The sequence below is a fragment of the Rhinolophus ferrumequinum genome, chromosome 6, assembly GCF_004115265.2.
Source record: "Rhinolophus ferrumequinum isolate MPI-CBG mRhiFer1 chromosome 6, mRhiFer1_v1.p, whole genome shotgun sequence".
Classification (NCBI taxonomy): Eukaryota; Metazoa; Chordata; class Mammalia; order Chiroptera; family Rhinolophidae; genus Rhinolophus; species Rhinolophus ferrumequinum.
Genome location: NC_046289.1, coordinates 46,693,798 through 46,721,369, shown reverse-complemented (window position 1 = coordinate 46,721,369; position 27,572 = coordinate 46,693,798). Strand labels below are relative to the sequence as shown.

Here is a 27,572-nt window from a genome sequence, read left to right as displayed (position 1 = left end):
AACAAGAAAACATGAATGCTTGTGAATGAGTTTCAGTACCTCTCCATTTTTCCCAAAGGAAATGGTCCTGGCTTCCATGTCTAACACACAGGTAATGAAATCTCCTTGAGTGAAGCTGGACAATGTCAGAGTCTGTTCTCCATTGTGATAGAGGTTCCCACTGTAGGCCCGATAGAGCCACATATCCGAGGTAGTACGGTGGTTAAAGTCATGTACTGGCCAACGAGAAACTCCAACACACGTGCCTTCATTACCTCTGTTTTCCTTCACAATGTAAAACTAAAACGAAAATAGTAATGTTCACTAATATTCCAAAAACCTCTTTAGGTACTATTAACTGCATAAACCAATACTGGAAAATGTTTATAAATAATACTTATACATTTATGGGAATATAAGTTTATTTTCAGCCAAAGTGAAAATAACATACAAATGCAATATATTTCATCATTATGTAAAGATTTTTAAACAAATTTAATCTTTACCTTGTAGAACATTTAGAATAACCTTTGAATACTTATTTAAAATTTTTTTAAAATTTCAATTACAGTTAACATTCAATATTATATTAGTTGCAGGTATACAGCATAATGATTAGACATTTATGTAACTTACAAGGTGATCTCCCCGATAAGTCTAGTACCTACAATGGCAACATACATACTTATTACAGTATTATTAACTATATTCCCTATGCTTGAGTACTTATTTTAAATAAACAATCTTAGCTTACATCTTAATTATGAAGCTGAGGAAGTATGTTTAGTCCAGAAAATTATTAATGGAAAGCTTCAGTTCTTTACATATAAATTTTCTAACTGCTCTCTTGCATATACTTCTGTGCAGAAAAGAGTTAATACAGCAGGTCTGAGACTGCTATCTTTAAAAAGGCATGCCTTATAATGCTGGAACTTGGCTAGTATCTGGGAATTTGGCTGGTAAAGTTTCCTACACTGATACAAAACTTTCCCTAAGTGACAGGGTGGCTCACCAGGCCTAGAATATTTGAACAAACAATATGGTTTATGCTGAACACCTGCTTTCCTTCTGTGAGTCTGGAATTTTGGCACATGCCAGATGAAGGGTACCTTCATGACCAGCCACCAAGTAGTGATCTTGGGTGCTAAGTCTCTAATAGGCATCTCTAAAGCACTGCAGACATGTTGCCACATTTTGCTGCTGCGCAAAGAGAGTGCTCCTTGTGACTTCTCATGGGAGGCAGAGAACATAAGGAAGCCTGCACCTGGATTGCTCCAGACTCTGCCTGTGTCTTCTTCCCTTATTATCCATCTGTATATCCTTATTGTGTTGTTGTAATAAATCTTAGTCACATGTACAACTATATGCTGAGTCCCGTAAGTCTTTCTAGCAAATCTTTGAACACAGAGGTGATCTTGGGGACCCCCAACACAGTGGTGGCAATGATGACATTGGACTGTGGAGCTCTTCTTGGGGACATCCCGCTTGCACCTGACTTACTATGTTCAACTTTTTGGTTTAGTTGCAGTTTGCAATAATAGACTGATAGCTTGACTCTACATGTCTCATCTGTCTCCTGATATACACGCCTCAGTAGGTGAAGTTTTCCCCAGAAAAAGATCGATCTTTTCTAGGCTGCTCACTGGATAAATGATAATGATAAACGGAGGTAGAAGGTTTTCTAAACCTATTTTGAAAAAAAATTCCTTAACTGGGATTTTTGTCGTGACCAATTTCTGGTTAAGTTACATAAAAATGTTTTTGTGTGAAAATTCTTTTGTCCCTCTTTCACCCAACCCATCTGGACAAAAGGTCTAGATGAAGATAAAAAGTGATTGAAAAAGTTTGAAATTATAATTACTAAATTACTAAATCCCTCGTTTTAAAATAAGGGAGAAAAAACAAAAACGCAGGCCCTGGGGAAATGTGGAGGAGAGGGGAGGGCATCAATGATCTTTGTTTTTCAGAACTGTTCCTCCTCCTAAGGGAAAAAGTATCCATGTTGTCTTGAAGCCTGTTGTGAGCACTTTAAATTCACACTGACTGCTGAGCCTCCCACCACACCTGACAGACGACAGGAAGCCACACTCTTGAGGCAGATGTCATCCACACTCTTGAGGCAGATAAAGCGATGTCACAGACAAGCAAAACCATTTAACTGACTGCATGCATTTAGGCAGTCCCTCTGAAACCAAGGACTCAACTAACTTATTCCGACTGCACTGGGAACAGAGGGAAAGAGATCACATTGGCGCCCTGTTAACTTATTCTGCCTTATTACTGTACATCCTGACTAGGGCTATCCTAACAATTATAAACTTTGTTTCCAGGGATACCACATATGTCCTCTGGGAGTGTATTTCTTTTGTGTGCACCTATCGTGACACAGCCTGAGACCTGGACTGGCCAGAGTTGTGCTGTGCTAAATCAATGCCTAAGCCAGTTTTAAAAGGTTAATACAAAAACTTAAGACCAAAGCCACATGACTTTTTAATGTAGACATTTACAGTTAATAAAATTTGTTTTAACTGGCTAAGTCTAGGACCCCTAAAAGGCATAACTGAAGTCAACACTACAGGTTGGTCTCACTCTGCTGCATGGGGTTCTACTTATAATAATAATTTTACTGTAAAGACACTGTGGCCAAGAGCCAAGAGGGTGGACTGTGCACAAAAGGAGTTAACACAGAAGAGACAGCTATCCTTAGAAAGGCCTGCTTGTGATGTTAGCTCTTGGCTGGCATCTGGGAACTAGACTGGTAAACAGTTCCCTACACCAGGGGTGTCAAAACTGCGGCCCACGGGCCAACTGCAGCCCGCAATCCATTGTTAATTGGCCCACAGCAAATTCCAAAAATATATTTAGTTTACTTAAATAAACCAGGTGAGGCAATACGTACTTCACCTCAAGTGAGTGGCCCGGTTGTTTGTGTATTTTACCGCATATGGCCTTTGGTAAAAAACGTTGAAAAAAGTTTGGACACCCGTGCCTTACACTGATAAAAACTTTCCCTAACTGAGAAGGGTGGCTCATTGTGCCTAGACTCTTCAACAATATGGTTTATACTCAATTCCTGCTTTCCTACTGGGAATCTAAAATATTAGCTTATACCAGGCAGAGGGCATATGATCAGCACCTGATAAAAATCTCAAGCACTGAGTCTCTAATGGGCTTTCCCTGGCAGAAACATTACACGTGTCACTGCATTTTCACTGTTGGGTATGCACTGTATGACTGCCTCATGGGAGGGACTATCATGATTAAAAAAATTTTTGATAATTTTAGAATTGTATAATAGTTATAAAAATAATAGCGTTCCTGTATATCCTTCATTCAGTTTCCATTTATGTTAACATCTTACATAATGATAGAACATCTACATATAATGATTTTAAAAAACTTTCCATACGTTTTTCATAAGAACCTGGAGAAAAAGGACTAAAAGGCAAAAATGCTAAAAATCACTTGGAATTCTACGCACCTTCCACTGATAGCACCCAGAAGTTACTCCAGTCGATGCCAATCCATATCCTTTTCCTCCACTGCCATGAGTTAAAATCTGTCCATTCTCCACTAGGCAACACTGAGCTTTCTCTGGGTCAAAGGACACTTCTTGAATAGGGAGATTCTCATCTTCTTCCTCCAACTCTCCCTGCTTCTATCAGAAAGGAAGCTGGGTCAGTATTTTGGAGTAACGCCAGATCTCAGTTAATACAAGTTTTGGCACCCCCAGTATACTCTAAGACCCCTAATTGGAGTCCATAAATATTTATTAAGTATCTACTACTGAGCAATTACTATACAGGCAGTGGGAACACAATGATAAATACAGCATGGTCCCTGCCCATAAAGAGCTTACAATTAGGGGACAGAGAGACAAATAAATAACACCAATATTATAGTGAGAGAACAACAGAAGTTACATGCAGGTATAGCAGAAACATAAAAGTTTAAGTCTAACCATGCTTGGAAAGAATAAGGTAAGCATTCAAAAGATGATGATTTCTGAGCTTAGTTCTGAGTGATGAGAAGGCATTAAACAGATGGTCAAAGGAGAGAAAGACATTCAGGGCAGTATGTGTAGCACGAGTCAAAGCATAAAGGTACAACAGAGTTCAGATTGAAAATAACTTCAAGCAGCAGGGAATGTCTGGAGGATGAGAATGGCAGAAAAGGAGCCTAGAAAGTGAAGAAGGAACCAAATCTTAGAAGGCCTTGAATGCCATTTTCAGTTTGAACTTTATTCTAAAGACAATAGAGAGCAGATGGATGGCTCAGTTGGTTAGAGTGTGAGCTCTGGGCAACAGGGTTGCCGGTTCAATTTCCACATGGGCCAGCGAGCTGCGCCCTCTGCAACTAGAATGAAGACAACGAGCTGCTGCTGAGCTGCCGCTGAGCTCCTGGGTGGCCGGATGGCTCAGTTGGTTGGAGCACGTGCTCTCAGCCACAATGTTGCTGGTTCGACTCCCGCAAGGGATGGTGGGCTGTGCCCCCTGCAACTAAGATTTAACAATAGCAACTGGACTAGGAGCTGAGCTGCGCCCTCCACAACTAAGATTGAAAGGACAACAACTTGACTTGGAACTGATGGGTCCTGGGAAAAACACTCTGTTCCTGAATAAAGTCCTGTTCCCCTTCCCCAATAAAATCTTTAAAAAAAAAAAAAAAAGGGCTGGCCTGGTGGCTCAGGTGGTTGGAACACTGTGTTCCTAACGCCAAGGTCACCGGGTAGATTCCCACATGGGCCAGTGAGCTGCGCCCTCTATAACTAACATTGTGACCAATAGTTCTCCCTGGAGCTGGGCTGCTGTGAGCAACCGAAGGTTGGCATGAGCTGCCGCAGGCTAACGTGGGCTGCCGTGTGCTGCCATGAGCAACCGGCAGCCGGTAAGAGCTGCCTTGAGCGGCTGACTGACGACTGGCAAATGATGGCCTCAGCCGGAGGTGGGGGGCAAGGATCATAATACCGGCATGGTCCAGGGAGCTGTGTCCTACACAACTAGAGAAACAATGACTGAGAAACAATGGCTTGAACCGGAGTGGGGGAGGGAGAGGCAGAAGAAAGGGCGGGGAATAAAAAGATAATAGGGAGTGCCTACACAGAATGATTTATATAGAGGGTCTCTGATCAGATCTGTGTTTTATAAACATTGTTTTACCAGGAATATACAGGATGAAGGCAGAGAGAACAATCAGGAGATTACTGCAAGATTTCAGGTAAGAAATACTGAGGACTTGAATTCATTCATTCATTGAGTATTTATTAAGCATCTACTATGTGCCAGGCACTACAGCAGGTCCTATATATTTTAACTAGATAAGGTCTCTGTTCTTATAGAACTTACATTTTGGAAGATGGAGACAGAAAATAAACAAGAAAAATATCAGGTAATAAGTGCTACGTTGAAATTAACACAGGTGATGTAACAAAGAACGTGTGGCAACTAGATTGAGGATCAGGAAAGGACTCTCTGAAGAAATGATAATTAAGTTGAGACCTGAATAATATGAAGTTGACCTCTGAGAAACACATCTGAGGGAAGTATTAGGAAGAGAGAATAACCTGTGCAAGCCCAAAGGAAAGAACAAGCAAGCTTAGTGTGTCCAAGACACAGGAAGAAGGCAAGTTGTTCTGAGTATAGTGAGCAAAGGGGAGAGAACAGGAGTTCTAGATTTTATCCCAAGAATGATGAGAAACCATTGAAGGGTTTTAGGCAGGGAATCAACATGCTCTGATCTACAATTTCAAAATACCACTCTGAATCCTGGGTAGAGAATGAACTATAGGAAGTTAACAATGGAAGCAGAAAGACCAGTTAGGAGGCCACTGCATAGTCCAGGCCAGTGATGATGGTGGCTGGCAGTAGGGCGATGGCAGAGGAAGGAGGATGTGGGCAAATACAAGTTATTTTTTACAGAGGAGTCCATGGGACTTGGCGATTGTATGGATGGAGATAGAGAAGAATCAAGGATGACTCCTAGGTTTTTTGGTTGAGTCACTAACTAGGCAGAACAAGCTATAAGAAAACTAAAGATGCTACTAAGTATGAGATACCTATTAGACTATGGTTCAAGGGGTAAGTCAAGTAGAAGAAAGGTGTATAAGTCTAGAATTCAGGAAAAATGTCAGAACTGGAATTAAAAATTTGGGAATAAATGGCATATGGGTCTGCATAAGGTTTGGTTGGGTACAGAAAAGGGAATGGGAGTGACAGCTGAGAAAAAGGGGGTCTTGGGACCAAGCCTTGGGATACTCCAAACACTTAGATTAAATAGAAGAGGAAGAAGTAATAAAAGAGAATGGGGGGAAAAAGCCATTGTACTGAGATAGCAGGAAAACCAGAAGTGTGGAATCATGAAAACTAAGAAGGACTTAGGTAGCTAGATGGATGGAGTCAAGAGCTATTTAGGAGACAAAATCAATGAGGTCTAGTGACTATATGGATGGAGACATTAGAATAGTCTAGAGTTCCCAGGAATTCAGATCTGGAAAACTAGGTAAATGGAGCCATCAATAAAAAATGGGACAAGAAAAAAGGGGGAAAGGTTTGAGGAGGAGACACCTGGACTAGCATTTAAGTTTGGAAGGCAAACTTAAGAAGACTGCTAAAAAAGCTAAGCATAGAACTCTGAGGAACACCAGAGTTTGAGATGGAGGCAAGGGGAAAGTGGTGTCAAAGAAAAGATGCCTCCAGAAGGAATCAGGATTGGCAGAGAGTATATGGAGATCTAGGAGAAGATAGTGCTCTGAAAGCCATGGAAGGCTAGCGTTTCCAGAGGTCCAGTAAGATGTGGACAAAAAAAGTGTACACTGTATTTAGCAATTAACACTTTGTCATTTAATTTCTGTGCTTTGATGGAATATAAACAATTGGGTTGCAGAGGTAATGAGAAGTAAGGAAGTGCCTGAAACATATATAAGATTCCTCTTCTGAGAAACTTAGCAATGAAAGACAAGAGAGATGTAATATAAATGATACATTTACAAATGAAGAGACTAAAAGTTTAGATTTTGGGTGAATCATGTTGAGGATGTCAAAATCATCTTCCCACAACTTTAAAAATAGAAACCTGGGCCATCTGATCATTGTCTACACTAGATTCACAAACTGGTAGCACAGCCTCAAGGACGTGAAGTGTAAGGAACCTGTTCTTAAGAGAGGGAAGGTTTCATGAACAAAAAAAGGATTTGGTAGGCTGGGAATGAGAGATGTTTATAAGCTGAGGGGAAAGAACCAGTGGAGAGAGAAAGAGTACAGAGAGAAGATGGAGAAAAACAGAACAAGGTCCCTCAGAGGAGAGGAGATCTAGAGACAGGTGATAAGATCCTTACTTGTGCTGTCTAAAAATACCTCTTTGGAAGAATCAATTACCTGTAATTTTATTTCTTGTTCTTTTTCCTTTATCTGAATAGCATGTTTGGCCTGAGCAATGGGTGTCTCCCACATACAATCCGACAGAAGGGAAAACAGGCATTCAACAACCTATTTGTTGAAAGAAAAAGAATGATGAAATTTATAAAGAGTAATTTTAAGTATTTTTAGAAAAGAGAAATCATTCAACTATAATACTAAGTCACATGTGAAATTTGATTATATCAACGTCCAACAGCTACCTTTAGTGGTTTTCATTATCTTTTTTTAAGAGAGATTATTAACCCACTAGAAAATGCGTTCCATCGCCCTCATGTTGCCCCACTATATGGACCTTTGAATAGGCCATGCAACTTCGCAGATTTCTCTGTAGAGGCCCAAACCTAATAAGAGATTTCATAGATTCACTATCCCCCTCCTGCTCGCACCTCACTACTTAATTTCTCTTTCTCCTTCCTTGCCTGGAGATGAAATAATAAAGAAAGCAATCTCAGAAGTGGCAGTTTTGCTACTGAATAAATGATACATTTACAACGGAAGAGACTATAAGTTTAGATTTTGGGTCAATCATGTTGAGGATGTCAAAAACATCTTCTAACAACTTTAAAAATAGAAACCTGGGCCATCTGATCATCTTCTACACCAGATTCACAAGCTGGTAGCACAGCCTCAAGGACGTGAAGCGCAAGGAGCCTCGTTCTTAAGTTACCAACTAGAGGAATACCTGGGTGGGGGAAAAAGACATTTTTTTATTATCAATGTGACTTAAATTCAAAGTTTAAATGAACTTGTTGAAAAAAATCCCTGAGGCTGCTAAGCGTTTATGGGTGTAATGGACTTTACTGCAACCTATTATCATAAGAATTCTGGACTAATCCTGTACAGATTAATGTATATGAATATTCACATTTATGTTTCAGTTTTCAGATATATATAAAGGAAATAGCACTATAACAACTACCTATGCCAGGCACTGTGCTATGGATTTCATACATATTAACTCTGTTGATCCTCAAAAACTTTACATTATATCCCCATTTTACTGATGAGGAAATTAAAGCTCAGAGAAATTAAGTAAATTGACCAAAGCCCACACAACTCAGTGGAGGCAGAGGTAGAATTTTAAACAAGTCTATTAATCTCTAAAACTCAGGCTTATCATACCCTTCCATTGCTTCTTCTCTGTCCATACCCTGGCTGCCTCAGAGAGATTGTAAGGGTTAGTGGGAGTAAGCAGTTTATACTTTTCTAAAGTAACCAAAGGTAGAGACAGACTACTGATACTCTTTTTTAATACCCATTACTGCAATAGTACCAATGGAAAATAAGTGCATATCTGATTTTTCTTTATGCTCCAAGACCTGAATCAGTATTATATAAGCCTCACCTTTTAAAAAGAGAAAAAAAAACTGTTATAGGGTGTACTAGTTAAAAAAAAACCTAGTGAAGCAGATTGAGAATATATGCATATAAAATAACAAGTACCATGGAAGATCACATTATGTTTTAGCATACTTAAAAAACTAAGATGATGAAAAAGTTCTGGAAATGGAGAATAGTCGTGGTTGAACAACACTGAACGGCACTGAATTGTACACTTAAATAGTTAAAATGGTAAATTTTATTTTATGTATATTTTAACCACAATTAAAAAAACATACTAGGAAAGAAAGACTGACAGTAATCTATGCAAGCAGACCAGACTTTTAGGCTACACCAGGAATTAAGCTTATTATATACAACTTTCATAAATAGCACACAATGAGAAATTACAATCAAAGTACAGAAATCATATTATGATAAAAGAGAATGGACAAATTCAGATCTATATTTTGATAAAGAGATGAGGTCAAAATCTGTGTGAAATTATCAAACAGGATGTTCTCTGCTTATTTTTATTACTGTAATCTGAACAAACAGGGCCAAGTTGTTGATTAAATCCATGATGTTGTCCAGTGCTACTTTCTGTTATTAATTCCCATCAATTTTTACTTCCAAAATTAGAGTTTTCTTTTGACCAAATAAGTACTCAGAAAATAAGAAAGAAAAGTCCTGAAATCAGGGTCAAGTATCCAATGTTGTCAAAGCCTGGCATTACCTGAATAAAACACATGTGATGTATAAAAATACTCTACAACAAGGCAAAGGTCAGATACCTGAAGAACACTTCTGAGATGCTATATTTAGAAGCACCTCTGTCCACTTTGGAGAAGCCATTTTTGATTGAATTGCTTTTGAAGACACAACTCTGCGAAGAAAAACTAAAAAATCTCCCAGATGCAGTTCGGCTGCGTGTTGCTTCCTAAGAGCAGCTGAAGAGTGAAGAGACAAGTTTGCATTATAACCAAAACCCAACAAACAGGAGAGAGCCTGATATCAAATAACTTACATTTAGATTGCAGTAAGCACAAACATAATTTCAAAATCTAGGTTGTCTGCTGCTAAATTTTTACAATTTACAGAACAGAATGGGGGAAGGACAGAAAATAACGTCAAACTTGAAACATCTTTTATATCTGTGTACAATAGTGAGCTTGCTAGAATAAAGTATGTGTACTTGATTTTGTGCATTTTATTTTACTGCTGTTCGAAAAAGCAACAGTTTCCTATCCAAGTCTAAAGTTCTACTGGATAGAATTTGAGGGAGATAGTCGGCGAACTCCCTAAAATTGTAGGAAAAATTGTGTGTATATGATTATTAAGAGAATTCAAAAATTTAATCACATTTTCAAAAAGTCCATGATTCCATCACTCATCCCAGATGCTACAAAAAAAACCCGATTTCTAGGCCTGAGTCCGGCTTACCTGAGCTCAAACTCTGTAAGCTCTTTCACACAAAGCTACCCTCACCAAACTTCCCCGTTTTCCACCAGCATCAGCACCAGCCTCTCTCTCGTCACCTTCTCACAATTGCCCTCCACCCTGTGCATTCTGAAGCCAGAGAACTGTCTGTTTTTCCTGTAACACATCACGTTCTCTGATCACCCTACACCTTTCATACTTCCTTAGACTAGCAAAGTCCCACTCAGAGCCAGGGGAAAGAAGTGTGCCAGTGGGGCAGCTGCCCAGAATATCAATCCCTAGGGGCACTAAAACAGGAAATCGTAATACTTTGGAGACAAGCATATATGGCACTCCTTTCAGTGAGATACTGGCATATCAAATTAAGGAACACACAGACAAGTCACTCGTGATTGATAACAGACCCCTGCCCCCTCCAAGGGGAATGCTTAGATGGCCAGTATCATAAATGTCTAATTAACTAGAGGACTGAAGTTTTACTGAGATGGATGTGCAAGTCTATGATCGAGCTACACTGCTAGGGATGATAAGAGAAAAGCTAAGAACTCCTTCTCTACATTTCCTCTACACGTACGTCTTCTTTACCCAAATGCTCATAAACAAGTATTTTTTATAATCTTAGTTTGAAGAATATAAAATTATTCGCCTATCTTGGGTACACACATACACAAGTATCTCACTCCAACCTTGTTCCTACACATTCCTTCAAAATCCAGTTCAAAAGCTACCTCTTCTGTGAAGGCTTGTAGAGATCCCTGGGAAAATCTCTTTTATGAGGCCTCCATCCTACCCCCCACCCTCACTCCCAGCAAGTATTTCTAAAATATCACACTAAGTTCCTTAATTAAAGCCTGGAGACCTTATATATAAAGCTTGTTGATACAACTTGATGATAATTTGTGTTTCAGTGTCAATACATGTGAAATGAAAGGGATACCTTTTGGGTAAGTATTTTAGGTTTGTGGGGTTATTAATACCTGGGCAGCCTGCCTCTGAATGCCTGGCCACTGCTGACTAGAATCAGTCTCACTCCCAGCCATCCCCATAAATCAAGAGGTGCAATGGCCTTCTCTCCAGGACGACCTGAGGGGAATGGATGTGGATTCAGTCTGCTGTTCCACTTGCTGAGATTCACTCACAAAAGAACTGTTTCATTCTTTGCTGGATATGGAAGGATGCAGTTTTGTTGGGGACACATAGGCTGAGAAGTAACCTACTATGTCTTCCCTGCTATCCACATATGCAGTACTCAGCACAGAGTGGAGAGAAACTATTACCTTGACAACCCTGTATCTCTAACTGGATCTCAGGAAAACAAGAGGTGACATTAAAAGCTTGTTTTTATTTTATTACCTTGTGAGTCTGCCCATGTTCTTTGTATAAGCACTGTACTCTCTATATAAACATGGAGAAAGAACTTGTGACAGGTTCAGCCTCTGAAACTAAAAGCTAGTCCTTAATCAGACTTATACATCCTCCTAGATTCTGACTTAAGAGATTTAGCTATTTTTTCTATTTTCCTGTATTATACCGTAATTATTTGTTTATGTGTCTGCCTTCCTTATTGCTCTAGAAGGTCCTTGATGACAGAGACAATGTTTTATCATTTTTGTACCCCCAGAGTATTTCCTCTACCCACCTACCTATCTATACAATTTATAGATACTGGAATATTATAATATTCCAATATTAACATTCATTGAGCTCTCACTATGTGACAGACATTGCTCTAAGTGCTTTACGTTTATTAAAATATTTAATCCTCATAACAATCTTAGGAGGTTGTTACATTATCCTTATTTTATAGATGAGGGAATTGGGGCACAGAATGGTTAGATAACTTGCTCTCTCCATCCATCCATCCATCCATCCATCCATCCATCCATCCATCCATCCATCCCAGATTTAAAGAATTTAAAGGCTCCCAGAGTTTATTATGGTAATAAGACATGGTAGTTTCACAAAATGTTTTGAATAAATGACCAATTTTAGACCTTTATTCCCTTAATTATGTAATAGACATATATGTGGTAGTTCTGCTTGGGGGTTAATTAATTTAATTTAATGAAATACAATGTTCACTATAGTTTTTTAAAAGCTAAGCATATACAGCAATCAAAAATTATTATGGCTAAGTATAATGAATAATTTTTTTAGTGACTAGGGAACAGAACAGCCTACCAAGAAGTTCAGCTCCTATAAGTCTAACCCAGTTCCCAAATAATAAAACCCTTGGTCCTGGGGGAACACTTAAGCCAAGTGCGGTTAGAGATGGGCTGTTAGAATCATATGCTAAGGAAACATAACCTGGGGGAATCAGTCAGCTAGAACATTTAGGTTCTAGAGCCAGGACAGCCAAGGAAAGGCTGAATATAGAGAGTGAGCAGTATGGTCGCCACATCAGGGTTCACGGGCTCTAAGGAGATAAGGTTCAGTGAGAAACTCATCTATACCATATATATTTGGAGAGAAAAGGGGTTTTTAAATGAACAAATAAAAATCTTTTCATGCCTCACAACAGAAAGACGTCTACCATCTAATGATATGCACATAATGGAGATTCAATAAATGCTTGTAAATAATGACAGAGAAAAGAGTTTATGATACCTCTGAAATCTCTCTTCTCAGTTTCTCCACTGGAGTCAACTTTTTTTCCTTCTTCTTCACCCTCTTCTTCTTCCCCTTCTCCAAAAGAGGCCATAAGTAGTACACCAGCTTGGGACAACAAATTCTTCAACTGACTACAGAGTAGATCCAACAAGGATTGAACTACCTTGGGGCTCAGTTTATCAGCATAGGTCCTACATGAAATAACAGGGAAAAAGAAAGTAGTGATAACACAGAAGGGCAAATGTTATATCTGAACACATAAAGGAGATTAGGGGCGATGGAGATTACTAAAATGGGAAAAGACCAGGCCCCACACAGTTCTCTCCAGACTTCTACAATGCTCACCCTGTTGTGATGGCCAGAATCTGGAGCAATCTTGTACTAGCCACTTTTAAAGCCGTGCTAAGCTGGGAAACACCCGTCTTTGGCAACAACTGCAGGGGCTGGCCTAGCATAGTGTCTGTCCCACATAACTGTGACAATACATTTAGCAGACCAGTAGAAATTGCCAAAGAAACATCCACTGGTTGATAGTGAACACTCAGGGCGAACACTGTAACCAAAAGGAGACGCTGCTGGGCTTCTAAAAAACAAACAAAAAAGAAAGACAGTTGAGAATCTTCTTTGAAGTAAACAAAGCATTTAGTAAAATGAACCATATTCCAAATTATAAATAGTAATATGGAACACTATTACATTTTCAAATATTGTTTACCTATAAGTTTATCTACTAATGTCAAATACAAGGTACAGAATGTTAACTAGTTAACATAACCTCAGGCCAAAATGTAACTTGCATCTTGTATCTGCAGGGACAGTTACTCACCAATGTGATGTTTGTTTGCTTGCAGGGCCCTCTCCAGGGTAGCCGACAATTGTTGGTAAATTTTATGCACAGCCACCTGGATTTCAATCTGTATATTTCTCTTAGCTGCTCTGATCCCATCCTGAATTACACATAAAGATTTACTTTTTCTATTAGCAACAATAACACCTCTTACCCAAATAAAAGCAATAGCATTTTATCCTTAGTCTATCTATCTGCTAGAACCGTATGGCAGTTTGTAATTATTTAGTATACTTCAGTATATAAGTTTTATACTAAATTTATTTTTAAATGCTTGATAATTCTTGATTCTAGATAATCTTTCTCCTCTCCCACAAAGCAAATTTTCCTCAACATTTAAAAAAAATTTTTTTTCAAGCAATCAGAGAAACTAAGTAAAATGCTCAAGCTTATGTAAATTCTAGAAATCCATCCTCCCAAAAACTATATCCCAACTTAAATCTATATCTACCTCTATCTAATTTGGCTATGGGTTAATAAAACTGAGTCAGCAAAGAATCTAAAAGTATAACAGTACCATGGCTCACCTAACCCCAAACTATAATACTATTACTCAGGAAACTAAACCAATGAGATACCTCTAACACTCATCTAAAAGTCTTTATATTTTAAACCTCAACGTTAAATACCAAAAAGTTTAGCATTATTAAACTGGTAAAAAAGATGGTTAAAATCTGAATACACTTCAAGGTGTCATCACCACCGGCTCTGTCACCTACCTGATAGTGATGCAAGCGGCCGCTCTCTCCTTTGGCTCCTGCGTGTCCAACAGTGCCCAAACCAAAACAGCCCGCTAGAAACTGCAGCCTCACCGACGTGAGCAGCGTGGATGACTGGAAGCCTGGGCTTGACCTGCTTCCTGCCAGAGAGATGCTACCTTTTTCCTCCATCCCAGACAACAGAATGAGGATCTGGTGAAGTGCCTCTAAACGAAGCTTGAGAAAAGCACAATAAATATATTTTAGAGTTCTTCACTGAACCAAGATACAAAGGAACTCTATATGTCACTGACAATATATTACTTAGCACACAGAGAATTCTCACATTTCTCAAGAACCTATTTTATTAAGATGAACGTTTATTTTGACTTTTTAAAACTGAAATACCTCTAGAAACTCTATAAGGATATTTCACTATAAAAGAGACTACACAGTACAATAGGAAAAGTAGTAGATTTGAATGTAGGAGATCTGGTTTCATGGCCAAACTCTTCCACCTACTGTGTGGCCTTAGAAAACTCACTTAACTTTCTGAGTCTCAGTTTCTTCATATGTAAAATGAAGCTAATAGTGTTTTATCTATTCTACTCACAGAACTACTGTGATGCTCACGAGGTGATATGTGTGAAGGTTTCAAAACTGTTAAGGTAGTATGGTTATTGCTTCCTTTTACTTATACTAAAGTTATATAGAATGAAAACTCTTTAGTTCAAAAATTCTCTAGAGGAAGTATTCTGGAAGGTTTCTCTATGGTTCTCTCTATTTCTGGCTCTATCCTCCCTAGGAGGACAATACCTATCTCTGCAGTCAATCAGCCTAACGCTCCTCTTTTTTAAAAAAATTTATTTTGAAATAATTTTACGTTTCCAGTAGAGTTTTAAAGATGGTACAGAGAGTTCCTGTACATCTTTGCCCTAGCTGCCCCTTATGTTAACATCTTATATAATAACTATGGTACATTTATCGGAACTAAGACATTAACATCAATACAACACTATTGACTAAACCAGAGACTTTATTTGGACTTCACCAGTTTTCCCATAATGTCCCTTTTCTGTTCCAAGATCCAGTTCGGGGTATCACATTGCATGTAATTGTCATGTCTCTTTCATCTTCCTTAGTCTGGGACAGTTTCTGTCTTTCTTTGTTTTTCATGACCTGGACACTTTGAAAGAGCTGTTCATATGTTTTATAGAATGTCCCTCAGTTTGGGTTTGCCTGAGGTTTTCTCATGATTGGACTAGAGTTATGGATTTGGGGGAAGAATAAAGTCTCCTTCTCATCACGTTCTCAGGGGTACATGATATCACCATCCTATTACTGGTAATGTTAATCTTGATTACTTGGTGAAGGTGATGTCTGCCAGGTTTCTGCAATGTAAAATTACCATAGTGTTTCCCTTTTCATATTCTATTTGTTATCCCTGAATCACAAAGTCCAGTTTACTCTCAAGAGGGGGTGGAATTAAATTCCACCTCTTGGAGAGAAGGGTAGCAAACAATTTGTGAACATGTTAAAATCACAATAACTAATAAATTATGTATTAGTAAATAAATAAATAATTCCAATACACTTTTTTCCGTTCTTAAAATGTGCATACATTTTTGTGGCACCCTCTGTATTTTAAGGGGGGGATATTTTGAGGCTATCTATACAGACATCCTGTGTCTCCTTCAAGTTTTGTTCCCTAATTTTAGCATTCATCATTATTACTGTGGTGTTCTAATCTAGCCCATTTTAAACAAAGATAAATGGGTCAAAAATGGAGGCTCTAAGAAGCAGATCCATATGGTCACCAGTCAGTCTTACTCTAGTTTCTACGGGACAAGTGAAGACTTATGATCAGAGTATCTTGCTCTAAGAGATGGCAATTAAAAATGCACTTTTGTTCACTTCAAACAAAATATCATGTTGTTATGGTTATGATAATGACATCAAAAAGCTCAAGTGAGGAAAAAGGCAAGGAGAAAAAGAAAAGGAAAAGTTTTTCTTACAATTGTACATTCAATGGTTTATGTTTCCATAATTCCTCATGAAGAGTAAATATCAAAGACTTACTTCTGCCCTTAACTGCTGCTGTTCCATTGCAATGATGGAGGCCTGGGGGCTTGTAGACATACTTTCCTCTGGCTCTTTAAAACCTGGTGCATTCCCCACATCTCCACTCACAAAGCTTACAACATTTTCAATCAAAGTGTGAACTCCCAAAGACTTGGTAAGATCAAAATCAGACTCAAAGAAGTAAGAGGAGTTGCACAACCAGTCTCTGCTGTGTTTCAAGCGAGCCCAAGAGTCGCTCAGGGATTCCAGTTGACTGAGCACTGGACCTACATACAAACAAAACAAACAAGCACCAATGGCAACCAAGTAGAGCAAACATTCTGAGACTACAGGAAGGCTGAGTGCTGTTACCATACCAACTAGTGAGAAATGGATACTTATGTTTGAATACATGCATGCATTACGTGAATCTGAGCAAAATGCTTTGGTAAATAACAACAAACAAACAAAAACTACAGCAATGTAAGAAAATAAAAGGAAAGCCCTGTTTGATGTACCAGTGTCTCTGTAAGTGCTTTAGCAACACGCTGCCACAGAAAAAGGAAGGCAGAAGCTGCTCTCAAAATGCTTAGCTTAAAATGCTCTGCAGTATTAAACCAGACCATCATTTATGAACAAAAAGGAACTAGGCACTTAGGACACTACTGGTAAGACCTACTAATAATAGGACTTCATTTGATTAAACATTATCATTGCAAAAAGTAAGTTAAGATTGTGCAGTGTCTACGTATCTGCAATAAAACATTACCAAAAAAATGAATATAGAAGGGCAAGTAAACTTACACAAAAAGGAAACACAAACGTTACCCTTTGGGTTTCATTAATATAAGGAACACTTTCACTGTGTCAAATGAATACTTATTGTAGGTTGTGAAACTCCTACATAGAGGAAGCAAAGTTTCACAGACAAGAATATGTACGATTTACTGTAAGATGATATTTATGTAAAATTACCGAAGGATGTCACAATAGTTGCTAAATATGCCATTAGTTTTACCAGTGTACATTTTATAGGCTAAAATCTTTAGACAGCAAAAATGTTAATATGTTTGAATACAACAATGACTGTCAAAGTCATATGTCAATATTAGCTTTAAATAAATATATAAATGTCCAATTCTTGTTACAAGCTTTGTCTTTTTTAATTTTTAATTTTACTTACGAATTTATCCTTAACTTACAAATGATCCTGGGTACAGGAATTAGATTAATCATAATCCTTGGCTCATGATATACATTGGTATAATCATTGGTCCATGCATGGCCTGCTTCTGTATTTATATTATAATAAATGTGAATATAATAAATGTGAACCTAAGAACTAGAAAACAACAGTAACTTTATCTTTCTATCTGTCCCGCCTCCAACCCATCTCTCTCTCCCTGTATCCTCCTACCTAAAGCTTTTATTACCCCTAGGCATGAGTTTATCATTCCTTTGCTTTCATTGTTATCAAATAGTGTTTTATCTTATATGTATTCCCAAGACAAATAATGTTTAGCTTTAGTGGTTTTTGACTTTATAAAAAAGTATCATTTTATATATACATTTTAGACATACTCTTTTCATTCAATATTATATTGCTAATATTAATGCACATTATTGCATGTGGCTATGATTCACTTGTTTGAGTGTTGTATAATATCCTATCATGTGAATATACTAAATTTCTCTATTAGGAATGCATCTTTAGGTAACCAATAAACTATGCATTACAAAAATTATATTTGTTATATAACTAGATAGAAAAGATCTGGGAAGAGAACTACTTAAACACTAGTGCCCACAGAGAACTAATAAAATTGATTGCATATCTTATTTTTTAATTACTACCCTGGTAACAGTAAAACCTCAGGACTATAAAATTCATAACAGGCAGCTAATATAAAGTATCTATGAAATAATTATATGCATTCTACCAAACAATTTGGAATGGTAAAGAATATATGGTTTATCTGCCTTTGCAAGAATTTTTTGCACGTTTTTGCAAGAATTCTTAAAAATTAAAAAATGCTGAATTTTCAGTTTTACTGAACATGAAAAATAACCAATCTGAAAATTTCCTCAAATTACATAGCTGAATATTTTTCATATAAAATAGAAAAGAGGAAAAAATCCAAAGAATAATGTTATGGATGTAAAAGGTATTAAATTAAAAATTATAAAGAATTAAGTAGGGGTTAAGGTAAAAAAAAAAAAAGAATCGTTTTCCATTTCCTTAAGTACCCCATATTCAGAATCTGGATTTCTCCTTAACTTAAAAATAATAGTTTTTGGCTCTTTGCATTGAGCTTGTTTGTTCAATAATAAAACTTCATAATAAAAATTCTTCTGTTTTCCATAACTTATAAATTCTTTTTCAAAATGGAAATAAAAAGTGCAATGAGCTAGTGTTAGAACCAAAAAGTAAAAGAGACCTTAAAGATTATCTAGTCCAATTTCCTCAAATAGAGGCTCAAAAAAATTGATCTGCTAAATTAACACTAATTCCTTATTTTTATGGGAGGTGGTCTTACATTTTCCTGTTATTAATCAGCTCACAAATCACTGATCCATGGAAATTTCAATTGCCTGCCTACACTCAGGTTCAATTGTGAAGAATGTACAAATAGTTAATTATATTAATACACTCCAAATATTCTGTGGAATGGGTGGCCAACCCCAAATTAAATCTTCTCTGCAATTTAAAGCAGAGGTCAGCAAACTCCTTCTGTAAATATTTTAGGTTTGGTGGGTAATTAAAGTCTCTGTTATAATTACTTAACTCTGCTGTTGTAGTGTGAAAGCCGCCACAGACAATCCATAAACAAATGAGTGTAGCTGTGTTCCAACAAAACCTGATTTACAAAAAAAGTGGCACGCCGGATGTGGCCCACCAGCCATAGTTTGCTGACCCATAATTTACATACAAATTATTAGGTGTATGACCCAAACAAAACTTTGTATGAATAAAATATAAGAAAGAACAGGAAAGACATTTATCTGAAATCAATAGGATAAATTAATAATTGTAACCAAACTATTTAGGCTGACATCAAAAACGCTTTGAAACACAAAATTTTACAGTTTGGGAATCAGAGATGAAAGAATGCTAATTCTTAAAAAAAATTACAACAACCTGATAACTTTGATTTGTTCTATATTATTATATCTGAATATAGGAAATACTGTGTCTGAAAAGCAAAATCAAAAGCCCAATTACTTAATATTAATTCAGAGTCACCTACTATAAAAAGAAAATGTAAAGGCCAACAAGAAAATTTTGAGATTGTTTACTTGTCCTTACAGCTTTGGATCTTAAATGGAATTTTCAAAATGAACATGGCAGAGCTGCAATACATACTTTATAAACCATAAAATATGTAGGCAAGCTAAAAGGGGAAAAAAAATCAAAACATGCCATCATGTACTTGCTTGAAGCTCTTCTTTTTTCTGGGGCTCAACTGGCCAAAAAGGAGTAAATACACTACCATACAAGAATCAGAAGACAAAAGGAGAAATATGATACAGAAGACAACATTTACATCTTCTCTTCTTTATATAATCTCATTTGAAATGCACAGATAAAACAGCATTTCACCCATACATGTTATACCACAAAACACACATATTGATAAATGTTTCCAGTATTATTTACCAATGAAACCCTAACTTGACATTTAAAGACCTAGGGTGGAAAAAAATCAAACCATATAGTATTTTAACTAATAAGGTTCCTGATGTTGCTTCTTAAAATTGTTGCTTTTGTATATCCCCCCATTTTTTCACTGTATCAGCTTAAATATGAAAACTACACTTAAGTAGCTGTCTTGAAAGACAAAAAGGTACTGTCTTTCAATGAAAGATGAACCCAGTTCTGCACAACCATAGCCCATCTTTTAAGTATTTATCAAAGGATCAAAACACCAACATATTTAACAGGTTTTGTCAAGAATTTTGAGAGGCTGTTTCGAGAATTAAATAATATGTTTGAAGTGATAAGAACAATGCCTGACATATAGTAGTAAGCAGTTTATAAGTATTTAATGAATACAGATTTCATATTACCTCTGAAGCACTAAGGAGAAATATGTTTCACTTGTCTCTTCTTAAAGTAATTTACGATATTTTTGGTTTTAAAATTTAGCTTTGATACCTCTAAAGAGCTGAGCAAGTTGGCTAAGCTAAATTGATATGCTCATTTTGCTTTACCCCTTTCGACTATATTTGCTTTCTTGGACCAAGAACTTGAACCAACTGGGAAACAGTAACTGGAGTAAGGGAAGAAGCAGCAATCATGGTTCAACAGCATGTATCCTAGTATCCCCAATGCAATCATTGAAATTATAAGCACTAGGAGGAGTCTTTGGAGACATAATAACAGCGGCTGAAATGTGTACACAACCATTAATTGTCATTGATACATCCATTTAGTTTCAGTAAACGGGACATAATTAAACATTATCTCTAATTTCTCTTACTAGGCTTTTAATAACTCACGACTGCCGAGTCTAATAAATACAAAAGCTATGTGAAGGGGAAAAGTTACATTTCCTCTGCAAAATATTGGAAAGAGTAAACGAGCACATAGAAGAATTCTCACTTGGCTGGACATCTTTTGTCCTTCAGAGCTCAAGTCAGAATCAGAACACCTGATTGACTCCAAATAGTTCCCTGACTTGGTAGGTACATCTGCCCAATTGAAGATAGGCATATTATGATTTATAGCATCTAGTCCATATTGACAATAAATAAGGAAGGAAGAAAGGGTGGTTTATTTCACCATCGTTTAAAAATAAAAAACACAAACCAGAAAAAAAAGAACACCCCCCCCCCCAAAAAAAAAAAACCACATTAAACCGACCTGGTCAGAGGGTAGTCACTAAATATACATGATTTTAAAAAATTCCTTTCACAATATATTGAAGACAATATAAATGTGTCTTCAATGTTAATTTCTTTTGAAGAAGGAAATCCATTAGAATAAAATAAAACTATTAAGTGCACACTTTCGTGTAATCCACAAACTCTAGGATTCATGAGCTTGAAAACTATTTTTGTTGCCCTATCTAACATAGTAATTTTCCTTTTTAGTCACCTACTCCTGGAAACAAAGACATCAGAAAAATTTTTCCCTGGGAACACTAAAATGCAATGATTAGAATAAATTAGGACCACAGTAAGTGATATCATGAAAATTTACATAACTAGTCTGCCTCCTTATTATATCTCCCTTAATGGTAATTAAAAAGAAAACTTTTCCCATGAGGTCCTGTGTTTGTTTTTCTGTTTTCAACAAAATAAAGTTAAATGCCAACAAGTTAATAGGTTTCGGTACTACCTTGAGATTTTTGGAGAAGGTAGTTTACCGTAAACAAAATTTGGATTGATGACTTAATTAATTTGTATTTACTTAGATCTAAAACTACAGGAAATCCACATCTACTTCTAGAATAATTGTTTAAAAATTTGAACAGGCAGCAACTCTAGGACAGTAATTTTAAAATGTCATATTAATTCCTCCTAAATAATTAATACTCAAATTCTAGGTTATTCTTAATAACACTAGGTTAACAAGATTAAGTTATCATCACTAGGTTAATAATTCTAGGCTATTCTTAACACTTTGTTTTATTCCAAAGATCACTTTGCCATGTGCTGACATGGTTAACATAAACTGAATCTCAAATCTCCAAAGGAATGATAGGAATCTCCATAGGAATGATCAAGATTTGAGAGAAAAGAATAATTTTAGCCAATAGACTATCACTTATAATTACTATAGTAGGAAGCTCTTAAACTACAGGTTGGATCCCTTATGCTAATCAGCAAGTTTGGAGCCATCTTCTCTCTAGCACCAAATAGTATGCATTCATTAACATAACACAGAAATTTTAGAAACAATAATCATCTGAGTTGACCAAAATCAGGAAGGTAAATTTGTTCCAAAAATTTATTTCCTAAGTCAAGTGGTTAAGGAAAAGGATACTCTAGCTAATTATGGCACATGAATTGCCAATTTTCAAAGAATTAGAAAATAAAATACATACTGTACATTATACTATTGTTTAATTTCTTTAATGTCACAAATACCTTATATTTTTTTTTACAAACCTAGTGGCTTTGATATGTTATAGTCTCAAAAGATTTTTCAATAAAGTACCAGCTCTAGTCTTTATTCCTAATAGTTCAGAAAAATCATTTATGTATCCTGATTATAATTAAAGGACAGTCTACAGAAATACCAACATTTCTTCTTCTAAGTTATAAACACAAAAACGAAAAATTGTGTGTGCATTTCTTCCCTTCATTCCTGTTTTTTTCTGGGGCGGGGGGGGGGGGTGGCCTAACATTCTGCCAAGGAAGCTATCAAGAGAGGAGTTTCATTTTGAAATATAAAAGATTTAATAGTATGAAAAAAAATTTTTCCCCCACAGGCTTTTAGAAACTGCTACTAGTGTCAATTTTTAACATTTCACGTTTTCATAACCACAGTATAAATGGGTTTAATAAAAGTCAGTTAATAGAGAACAATACTTAGAGAGTTTTTAGTTATTCTTGTATTTGTATTATTTAAAACTGCCGTTTGTCCCATCCATGTGCACATATAACCAACAGCTAACTATATTATTCCCTAAGACAGAGCTTCTAACAAGGGAACTCTTGATGACACTTTAAATTTGTTCCTCGTGGGAAACTTTTTTATTTAGAAATCATATAGTTAATCTATTTCATGCTTTATCTTAAGAGGCAAAGAGGAAAACTAGAAACTTTCAACTTGAACGTGTTATTATGTGTGTGCTGGAGGAAAGTGGGGTAAAGACTTCTCCCTGTAACAGCATTTAAACTACAGCAACTCTAATATCACCGAGCTAAAACATGGCAAATTCTGTACATAATCCCTTCTCCCCCCATAATTGTTCCATAGGACTTTTAATAAGTCAAAACACATGGAAAATGAGAAACAGAGCTGATTATTAACTTCTAGACATTCCTAGATTTTAAAAGGGTATATATTTTAAAGAAAATGATTTTCCACTTAACTCTTCTGATAAAATGTTTCTAATTTTTTTTTGCAATAACATTTCAATGACAATCAGATCCAAATACATCAGATATAAAAACAGCTACTTAATTTAACCAGATATTTAACATTTCTTAATACTCACCTCTCTTTCTATGAGATGATGCCAAATCCAAATCAACATTTCGTCTTCCACTCTATTACGTTAAAAATAAATAAAATTTAGTTGTGAAAAGTATTTTAAGATTAAGAGTTAATAGAGTATTAGTAAAAAATTATATAATTATAGTAAAGTGCTACTTATTCACCAGTCAAGTCAGACTAACAAAATGTCTAAACATCCACTGAAAACAGCTCTAACAAAGTCTAGGCACATAACTCTCTCAGATACTAAAACTCAAAGTCAAGATGTACATTAATTAATATTGTAAAGTAGCAGAAGTTTTTCTGTGTTGTCACCTTTTCTTCTTTGGAATCTTTGTCTTTAATCTTCTAAAAACGTATTAATACCCTCTGGATACCTAAAGCCTCTCTAGCAAAGTCGCACTTTCCAAAATTACTACTTGCTCTATCCTCACTTTCTGCTCTTTTCAAAACTCCCACTAGCCTTGGCTAGGTATTTAAAGGAAGAGAATCTGCTGAATCCACACTAACGGAAAAATAACATAGTCCTAATCCTTCTGGTAGTATTTTAAAGTTTTTAAAATGTTTTAGAGAACCTAGTAAAATAAAGAAAACTCAAATTGGTGAAGTGGCAGACAGCTTAATAAAACAGTGAAGGTTTCCAGGAAGAATGGAAGTAGATTTCTCTCTCTCTTTCTCTCTTTCTCTCTCTCTCTCTCTCTCTCCTCTCTCTCTCTCTCCTCTCTCTCCTCCTCTCTCTCTCTCTCTCTGTGTGTGTGTGTGTGTGTGTGTGTGTGTGGTGGCAGGGCAGTGTAGACAACTCTACTCAAATGTACAGCCAACCACACTCAAACTCTAGATGACTTAAATTTATGCACACTTGACATTATGGTCTTAGTAATTTCAATTGTACTCTATCACACAATAAAAATATTGGTGGCAAAGAAGAAGGCTGCATAAGTGACAAAACAGATCCATTTAGGAAATGTAGAAAATCTTTACTTGGTCACACAAACAGACACATGTGCGTGCACACACACACACCAGCAATGAGTATATACTCCAGGCCATTTGGTGCTGGACAAAACATGAAATGGTCATCACAACAATTCCTGAAGATATCACTGTGTGCCATGCAATAAAACATTTTTATCATACAGTACCTTTGCCATGAGGACTCATGGAAGAAATTTATCTCACGCCTCAGAACCAGAAATATCTGTGTTTCCCTTGAACAACTGGTCTCTTTTTATCTTTTAGATACTGTGAATCATGTAACTCATTATGCTTTTCCTGTTTAGTGGCCCACCTCTAGCAGAACACCACAGGATATGTGCTGAGGTGTGCAAATCTTACACCCAAGGCTTTATTTTCCTCTTAGTTTCTTTCAGCCCTAATTCATTCCTTAATTTATCTTTTTATAAAGTATTTGTTTTTGTACATCACATCAAATCCTTTGTGAAATGAGGGAGGTAGGAGTTAAACTTCAGTTTAACTGTTTACTTAGGTTTCTTCTCTGTTTACTAAGACAGAGAAGTAAATAATATATGACATAATACTTTTTATGAAAGGAGATTAAAACAAAGATTTTATCATGAAACTGGTTAATTTCAGTTAGTTTTAAGAAAGCATTTCATTCACTAACAATTCAAGATAAATGAAGTACTACTAGATATCAAGGATATGAACGGTAATCCTAAATAACCTCAGACAGAAGGATGAGGTGTTTCAGCTGGAAAAACCTAAACTGCCCCCACTGCTTGCTACTCTTCATCTACACCACGCTCTCTGAAGCTGAAGGCCCAGCCCAGGGTGTCCCTTTTGTCTATAACACAATCTGCTCTCTCTGGTTCTTGACTTTTCCACTTTTTATGATACTATCTTTCTAAATATTCCATAAGGAAGATAATCAAGAGTCAAACCTTTTTCAAAAATGTGGTTTATTAATCTTTTAACAAACAATTCTGCAGAAACTAAAAGAACAATCTTTTAATTAAATCTAGATTCAACCCACTTTCAATATTGAGCTGTCTATTGTTTTGAAAACATAATTTTCAAAATGTTTTATATTGTATTAACAAACTTGTTTTCACAACAATCCAGATGATATAATTACAACAGGTAGTATTATTCCCCACCTCAAAGATAAAGAAGCTAGGGCTCAGAAAGGTTATGTCTTACTCAGAAAGGTTGTGACTTACCCCAGATCAAAATCAATAATTGAGTTTTAAGCCTATTGTGACTAAGTCAGTTTCATTGTTTGTTTCCAAAAAACATACCACTTTGACTCATCTTTTATCTTTTCATCACAGTTGAAATGAATTACCAATTATGCTTTGCATATTCTAGAAAATATCAGGGGCATTAAAAAAAACAAACAAACCTTAGACCTTCTAAGAGGTCTATTGGAAAGAAACACTAATAATCCATAAGTTTAACATGAAACAAACCACTATGGTTTATTAGAGTTACTAACAAACTGCTATGGAAATAACAGTGAGAAATATTATGAGTAATCTTGGGAAAGCTTTCTGGAAGAGATGACATTTTAGCCAGTCCTTAAGAGAGAGACAGGACTTCACAACAAAACCAGGAGGACATTTAAGGCAAACAGTGCTTGAACAGAGGCTCAAGAGGTTTTTCTTATGTTTGGGGTCTGGCATATGGACTACTATGGCAAGAATGCAGATTACTACAGGAAAAAACTGGCTCCAAAAGCAGACAGGCAACATTTTCTAGACTCTCTGATTTCTGGATAGGCAGTGTCGTCACTGAGGTCTTTGAATAAGAAGGGAGCACGACAAGCAGGTGTTCTGTTGTCTGTGCCTTCAAGAGCTCTAACTTTGGGAGCAGTGTATAAGGAGAGGGACAGGAGAAAGCAGGGAGATCCGTCTGAAAACTACCAGTCGGGCAACAAGGGCCTGAAGTGAAAAGTGAAAGGACAGAATGGGCACAGAAATTTTACCAAAATCAATAAAACAGTCCATTCATTCATTCATTCACTCAAAAAATATTTAGTGACTGCCTACTGTATGCCAGGCACTATAGATGCTTGGGATATAGCAGTGAATAAAATAGCAAAAATTCCTGTCCTCAAGGAGCTTATATTCTATTGTAGGCCAACAGACACTAATAATAAATTATGTTAGGTGCTGTGGGGGGGGGGGAAGCAGAGCAAGGAGAGGCAGACAGGGAGTGAATATGCGGAAGGAAGGGTAAATTGCAATTTTAAATAGAGTGGTCAAGGTAGGCCTCAATGAAAAAGTAACATCAGAATGAAGACTTGACGTGAGGGAATTCGCCATGCAGACAAAAGTATTCCAGTCAGAAGAAACAGCCAAATAAGCCCAAAGGGGAAGTTGTGTGGTGTGTTCGTGGAAAGCCAGAGGTTAGTGTGGCAGGAGAGTCACTGAGGAGAGCAGTGTCACAGTAGATCAGAGGTAGTGCAGCAGGATATGTAGTCTTGTAGGCCCGTGTGAGGACTTAGGCTTCTACTCTGAGAAAAGAGAAGTCTACTGGAGGTTTTGAATAGAGAAGTAACATGATCTATGTTATAAAATTATCACCGAGTTGGGAGACTAGATAAGATAATGAGACTGATTGATGGACAGAGAGGAATCTCATTAGACTACAAGACTGGGAACCTGTACTGGCAGCACAAAGATACTACTGGGAATGAAGAACAAGAGGAGGAAGAACAAACAAAAACATTATGATTCAATGAAACTTGAACACACTACTTGACCTTCCTTAGATTCTTAGAATTTTCTTTTAAACAACAGTTTTTTGTTTAGGTGGCACTTTTATGAAGTCAGGTTTCCAGCCTTGATAGTTAATAGTACCACCTGCTAAGATAGGCAATATGACAGAAGGTTTGGGAGAAAGATGAGTTTATTTTTGGATAGATTAAGAATGGGGTAACCTGATATGCTCAGGTAGAATATCCATCAAGGAGTCAGATACATGAATTTGTAGTTTTCTTAGGAAGAAGTCAGAGCTAAAGATAGAAATCTGGGAGTCATTAACACATAAGTGGAAAATATCTATGCAATATA

At 36.6% G+C, this 27,572-nt stretch overlaps 1 protein-coding gene across 1 annotated transcript in view; it reads right to left on the bottom strand.

Annotated features, from left to right (window-relative positions):
* Positions 1-27,572, bottom strand: part of HERC1 (HECT and RLD domain containing E3 ubiquitin protein ligase family member 1) — a 171,383-nt gene that overhangs the window by 59,462 nt on the left and 84,349 nt on the right. Inside the window, 11 exon segments of the mRNA XM_033108207.1 lie at positions 40-279; positions 3,461-3,637; positions 7,353-7,463; positions 7,970-8,076; positions 9,509-9,664; positions 12,762-12,955; positions 13,110-13,347; positions 13,591-13,711; positions 14,331-14,546; positions 16,389-16,657; positions 23,540-23,591. Of these exon segments, the coding sequence (XP_032964098.1) occupies positions 40-279; positions 3,461-3,637; positions 7,353-7,463; positions 7,970-8,076; positions 9,509-9,664; positions 12,762-12,955; positions 13,110-13,347; positions 13,591-13,711; positions 14,331-14,546; positions 16,389-16,657; positions 23,540-23,591 (1,881 nt within the window).